The sequence below is a fragment of the Terrapene carolina genome, unplaced genomic scaffold (assembly GCF_002925995.2).
Source record: "Terrapene carolina triunguis isolate 2854851 unplaced genomic scaffold, T_m_triunguis-2.0 Scaffold627, whole genome shotgun sequence".
NCBI classification, from domain to species: Eukaryota; Metazoa; Chordata; order Testudines; family Emydidae; genus Terrapene; species Terrapene triunguis.
The window spans coordinates 865295-871711 of record NW_020664978.1 but is presented as its reverse complement, the minus strand read 5'-3'; the positions used below and the strand labels follow the sequence as shown (position 1 = coordinate 871711).

Below are 6417 nucleotides of genomic sequence, written 5' to 3'. Positions count from 1 at the left end.
CTACAACAGTGCCAGGCAAACGCCTGTTCTCACTTTCAGGTGACATTGTAAACAAGAAGCAGGCAGCATTATCTCCCGCAAATGTAACCAAACTTGTTTGTCTGAGTGACTGGCTGAACAAGAAGTAGGACTGAGTGGACTTGTAGGCTCTAAAGTTTGACATTGTTTTATTTTTGAATGCAGATTATTTTGTACATAATTCTACATTTGTAAATTCATCTTTAATGATAAAGAGACTGCACTTCAGTACTTGTGAGAAGTGAATTAAAAAATACTATTTCTTGTGTCTTTTTACACTGTAAATATTTGAATCAAATATAAAGTGAGCACTGTACATTTTGTATTCTGTATTATAATTGAAATTGATGTATTTGAAAATGTAGAAAACATCCAAAAATATTGAAATAAATGGTATTCTACAGTGTGATTAATTTTTTTTAATCTCTTGCCAGCCCTAGTGCTAAAGGATCTAGGCAGCGGGGGGCATATTCAAACTTACCTCCTTTGCCCCTCCGGCGCCTGGCCCTTCAGGGCTGGTGGGTGGAGAGAGTGCAGGCATGCCCAGGGCCCTGAGCAGTGCTGGAGTGAGGGGCTGGGCCAGGCCTCGCTGGTTGGGGCCTCCATCTCAAGCCGTTGCTCCTGGAGCAGACATCATGGGCTAGCCTCCGAGTGTGGCTGGAGCCAGCTGGCCCCAGTCCCCAAACTACACCCAGCTCCCACAGGACTAGGGGGGCAGTCTGGGGATCAGGCCCCATGGCCAGTATTAAACCTGCTTTTCTAGGGTTGGGGCCCCCACCTGGCACTGAGGCAGGACTGGCTGGGGGTCAGGAGGCCACACATGCAGGGGCAGGGCAGAGCACTCTTTAAAAGCCCCCCCCCATCCCCATCCGGGGCAGGTGCATGCCCTTCCCAGACTCCAGGAGTAGCCACCACCTCTGGTCCTGCCTTGTGGGGGCCAGGCACTGCCAGAGGGTGAGCGTCTGGCACCGCTCTGCTGCCCCCCAAGATCAGAGCCCCGAGCCAGGGGCCTTGTGTTGAACAGGCCCAGCGCTGCTGTTCTCAGCTAGCCCGGTGCCAGCTCCCAGCCTCGCTGGCACTCAGCTCCAGCAGGACTTGGCCCTGCCCCTGTTCTCCCCCCAAGGGCAGGGCAGGCTCCAGCCAGGGATACAGAAGACCAAGGCTCAGTTCCCAGTCACTTCATCTGCCCAGGCCTCTGTCCCCTCTGCACCATGGGGGGGCCCTGTAATGACGTTCTACACGGCGAGGTGCTCCACCGCCAGTGACGGGGCCCTAGACTGAGGCTCATGCCAAAGGGGGCAGCTGGACAGATCCTGGGGCGGGAGCTTCTCTTCAGCCATGTGGCCCCTGTGGCGCAGTGTGTGGGGGGCAGGGGTGTCTCCTTCCTGTTCAGCTCCAAGGTGAGCAGGATCTCACTCCCTGGCTGTGTCCCGCCTGTGGACACCCCACACTGCCCCGGAGCTGGCATGCAGAAGAGGACAAGAGCAGAACAGCAAACACTGGAGACTGAGATCACAGCAGTGCAAGGGGAGGCTCATCAGCGGCTCGATATTCACCCTTTGCCCAGGGCGCCGGCAGTGCCCAGCAGCAGGGCCTCTGGGAGCCAGCAACCCGCGGCACAGTCCGGCACGCTCATCTCCACCAGCTACACGCAGACACGTCCTGGTTCCCCAGCGTGCATCGAACACCTGCCAGTGCCCAGGCACCATGCGGCAGACAGCAGTGCTTCACCTGGGCAGGATCACGGTCCCACGAGGCCAAGCCGATTTCAGTCTGTGGAATCTGGCCTGACCCCTGGCGGCCCCAGGAAGCTGAGGAGAGTGTCCTGGCTTCAAGCCTTTGTCTCGTGCAGGGGTTTGCACGCCAGTCAGTCCCCACTCCGACTCCCCCTTCACGCCATGGAGGCCTCTAGGCAACCTCAGGATCCCCAGAACTAGGGACTCCAGCAGCCAGGGCCGGGAACATCTGCCCCAAACACCCCCCCACTTTCAGGGACTTTCTCATGACAGACAAGCAGCAGCTTCCAGATCTCCCCTTCCCCCAGTAAAGTACCTGGAGACTTTGGGGGGCTGCCTCATATTCTGGAGCCAAACCAGCAAAGCTCAGCGCTGCCTCCACTGTCCTCACTGGAGATGCTCAGGGTTGGTTTGCAGCTCTCGTCATTCCCCCTGGGACACAGTGCACCCGGGGGGACTAGTTCTCAGCGCAGCTTCGCCGGTACGAGCCAAAGCCTCCCCCGCCCTGAGGCAACAGGGCCTGCTCGCGACCACCCGCGTCGACTGGCTCAGCCAAGGGATGTCAGGAGCCCTCCAGAGACTCAGGGTTCAAGGCCAGAAGGGGCTATTCGCGCATGTCCTGACTCCTGTCCAGCACAGGCCAGTCCGTACTGCCCAGTTACCCCTGTGCTGGGCCCAGCAGCTTCCAGAGCTGGCCAGCGCCCCTGCCCTCCCGGGGGTCAGTCACACACCCGACTTCCAATTATAATTTGTCTGGCCTCCGCTGCCCCCGCCCCCCCCCCCCCCCCCAGGGCTGCAGAGGCCAGTGCAGAGCTCATAGGGCTGAGCAGGTGCCCACCACCACCTACAGGGCAAATCCCAAACCACACCAAGGACCTGCCTCAAACGACTGGGCCACAAGCCATCCGAGCATATGCTGCACCTCCTGCCAGACTTCCCCTGGGATCCCTTCCTGGCCGCTCAGATCCATGTCCCAGCTCCCAAAGATCACATGGACCCTGACCTTGCAGCTCTGCCCCCGTGCGGCCGCCTCCATCCCCACGTGCAGCCCTGAGCAGAGCTTTCCACAGCCTCACAGCAAGCCCCCCAAGCCCTCCGGGTACAAAGGCTGCCGCTCCACGCTGTGCTGGCACTCCAAGCCATCCACCACCACGTCAACACCTACGATCCAGCTCCTCGCAGTCAAGAGACACCTGCCCCTCCTCAGGCCGGGAGCAGTGTCGGATCCCCGGGAGAACCCAGACGCTCTCCACTGACCATCCATCAGCCCGGCACACTCTCCACGGCCAGCACGTGGTCAGCCTGAGAGGTCCCCGGAGGACTCTGGTCACAAACCCGTTCTGCAGATGGGGCTCTCCTGGGACCGTCCTGTTTGCCGCCAACAGACACAAAACACCCCATTGCACTCCAGAGCGTGCCCCAGTCGGGGATCCCGCCAGGCCCTTTTCTCACGGCTTCCCCCATCCCGCAGACACGAGATCAGGCAGGCTGCAGCCCAGGAACTCTCCACCCATCCAGCAGTTCCCCTCCCGCTCTCCTAAGACCCACCCAGAGCCCCAGGGGGCTGGCAGAGCTCTGCTGGGAGCCTGCGTGGGGAGCTCTGCACAGCTGCTCCCCTCTGGAGGCTGCAGCCCCTGGGCTGGAGCCTGCGAGGTGGCTCAGCGTGCTACCCCTGCACACTCAGTGGGGATCCAAGGCAGGTCTCTGGGGCTGACGGATCCCTGTTCCGGCCCCCGACCGCAGTGCTCTCTGCACATCGCCCCAGCTGGCCACGGGCGAGCCAGAGTCCGCCAGCTCCCAGCTCTCATGGCAGGCCTGTCCTGCACCACATGTGGAGATGGGGGCAGACTCCACGTCAATCGGCCAGCCACCCGCCCTTGTGTCTTTCCTAAAGATCATTCAAGCCTGGCTGGATGGACCTTTGGTCTGACCCAGTACGGCTGTTCTTACGTTCTTACACCCACGAGAAACAGCTCCAGCCCCAGACAGCGTGAGAGGCAACGGGCCCAAACCCAGCAGACGAGTCCCTGCCTGTCGCACGGGACAAAGCCCCGGCCACCCCTGCCAAAGGCTGCCGGTGTGGCGCCAGGCGGTACCAGCAGCCTGTGCACCCGGACGGCAGCCCCCTTTCTCCCAGCAGGCAGGCTGTTCCCTGCACGGGGGGCCCTGGCATGCTGCCCATTGCTGTGCCAGACAAGGCCCCCGACTGGGCAGAGGCCATCTTTGGAGTGCTGCTCTCTGCAGCGCTAGGTCTCCTCCGGCCTGCCTGTTGATTGGGCACTCCCAGCGGGAACCACCACCTGTCCTGCAGCCCCATGCGCTGGAGGGGGGCACACGCAAGGCCCAGCCCCAACGACACGGCACGAAGCGCTTGCACAGCGAGTGGGATCCACGTGGACAAAACATCTCCAAGGGGAAAGCGACTCTGAGAACTCTGGCACAGGCCTGGCCAGGGGGTGCCACATCCTGCCCTGAACCACCCCACCCCCAGAGCCGGGGCCCCCCACCAGCTTCCCATCTCACCCTCAGTCCTGGGGCCCCCTGGAGCCAGGCACCCCCTGCTCCCCATCACAGGGACAGTCCCCAAGCCGGTGCTAAGGGCCTCGCCCACCCAGGCCCTGTGTCAGGGGCAGGGAGGAGCCTCCCGCCCAGAGCTATCTGCCCTTCAGGAACCCGTCGAGCACGCGGTCGCTGCGCTCCGAGAGCCAGTAGCCAGCCATGGCTGCCACCGCGCCGATGAAGATGGCGGTGAAGACCATGTCACCCTTGGCAGCCAGCGTGGCCAGCGCACAGATCACCACGCCGAAGAACATTTGCTGAAGCACCACCACCTCGTCCTCCGTCACCTCGTCAAAAAAGCCCTTTGCCGGGGTGTCTGCGGGGGGACAAAGGGGGGCAGTCAGAGGGTAACGCCCCAGGCCAGGAACCCATAAGAACGGCCAGACTTGGTCAGACCAAAGGTCCATCTAGCCCAGTATCCTGTCTGCCGACAGTGGCCAGTGCCAGGTGCCCCAGAGGGAATGAACCGAACAGGGAATCGTCAAGAGATCCGTCCCCTGTCGCTCATTCCCAGCTTCTGGCAAACAGAGGGAATTGCCAGGGATCACCTCTGGAGCCCTTTTTAAAAATTGGCGTCACATTAGCTATCCTCCAGTCATTGGGTACAGAAGCTGATTTAAATGAGAGGTTACAGACTACAGTTAGTAGCTCTGCAATTTCACATTTGAGTTCCTTCAGAACTCTTGGGTGATACGGTCTGGTCCTGGAGACTTATTACTGTTTAGTTTATCAATTTGTTCCAAAACCTCCTCTAATGACACGTCAGTCTGGGACAGTTCCTCAGATTTGTCACCTAAAAAGAAGGGCTCCGGTTTGGGAATCTCCCTCACATCCTCAGCTGTGAAAGCTGATGCAAAGAATTCATTTAGTTTCTCCGCAATGGCCTTATCGTCCTTGAGTGCTCCTTTAGCATCTCGATCGTCCAGTGGCCCCACGGGTTGTTTAGCAGCTTCCTGTTAGTTCTTGAGTCTTTGGCTAGCTGTTCTTCAAATTCTTTTCTGGCCTTCCTCATTGTATTTTTACACTTCACTTGCCAGAGTTTATGCTCCTTTCTATTTTCCTCACTAGGATTTAACTTACAGTTTTTAAAGGATGCCTTTTTGCCTCTCACTGCTTCTTTTCCTTGGTTGTTTAGCCACGGTGGCGGTTTTTTGGTTCTCTTACTGTGTTTTTAATTTGGGGATACATTTAAGTTGAACCTCTATTATGGTGTCTCTATCGTTCCCCGCCAATGGGCGCTGCGAAGCTGGTGCTCTGGGTGCAGGCAGCACACAGAGCTGCCTGGCCACACCCCCGCCTAGCACCTGAGCGAGGGGGATGTCACCGCTTCCAGAGAGCCCCCCAGGTAAGCACCACCCAGCGCCCCCTCATCCCATCCCGTGCCCCCTCCCCCACTCTGCTGGGGGGGGGGGGAAGAGGGCATGGTGGCCCAAGACTGCCCTAGCAGTGGCCGGTACGACTGGCGCAGGGGCTGCCTGAGCTGCCCCAGAGCCAGGTGCACCGACCGCTGCAGAAGTCATGGAAAGTCTCAGAATCTGTGACCTCCGTGACGAACTCACAGCCTCTCTCATCAGATCCTACCTGCATGTTATCATCTTCCATCCTCTCCCCTTTACTGGGACAGAGATTCTCCAGAGAAACCCCCACCCCACCCCCACAGGAGCAGCTTTCCCCCCGCCTCGGTGCAAACTCCCTTCCCCCTGCCCCCAGGGAGCAGCACGCGTCCCAGGGTGGAACCCCAGCCCAGCCCCCCAGGCCAGAAACTTCCACTCCGCTGGGAAGCAGTACCGCCCCCAGCATGTTCTCCCCCAGAACCTCCCCAGGTAAACAGTGCCACCCCCATGTGAGACCCCTCCCACCCAGAATCCCCCCAGGGCAGTGACTCCCCACGGCCCATGGAGGGGGAGGAGCCAGGGGGGTCCCTGCAGAGTCTCACCTGGGGGTTCGTCCTCCACACACTCGCCATCCCTGCGCACGTGGCCCTCTGCACAAACGCACCGGTAGCTGCCGTCTGTGTTCTCACAGACCTCGTGGGGCCCGGTGCAGACAGGTTCCTGCGCGCTGGCACACTCGTCCACGTCTGCCAGGGTGAGAGGGGGGGGGG

The 6417-nt window shown here is 59.9% G+C and overlaps 1 protein-coding gene across 1 annotated transcript in view; it reads right to left on the bottom strand.

The window, feature by feature from the left end:
• Nucleotides 1-2955: 2955 nt before the first annotated feature.
• CRELD1 (cysteine rich with EGF like domains 1) overlaps nt 2956-6417 on the bottom strand; it is a gene marked incomplete at its 5' end in the record, with an annotated part of 10017 nt that continues 6555 nt past the window's right edge. The window contains 2 exons of the mRNA XM_026659310.2: nt 2956-4629; nt 6250-6393. Coding sequence (XP_026515095.1) covers nt 4409-4629; nt 6250-6393 — 365 coding nt within the window. The remainder of the gene's footprint in view (nt 4630-6249; nt 6394-6417) is intronic.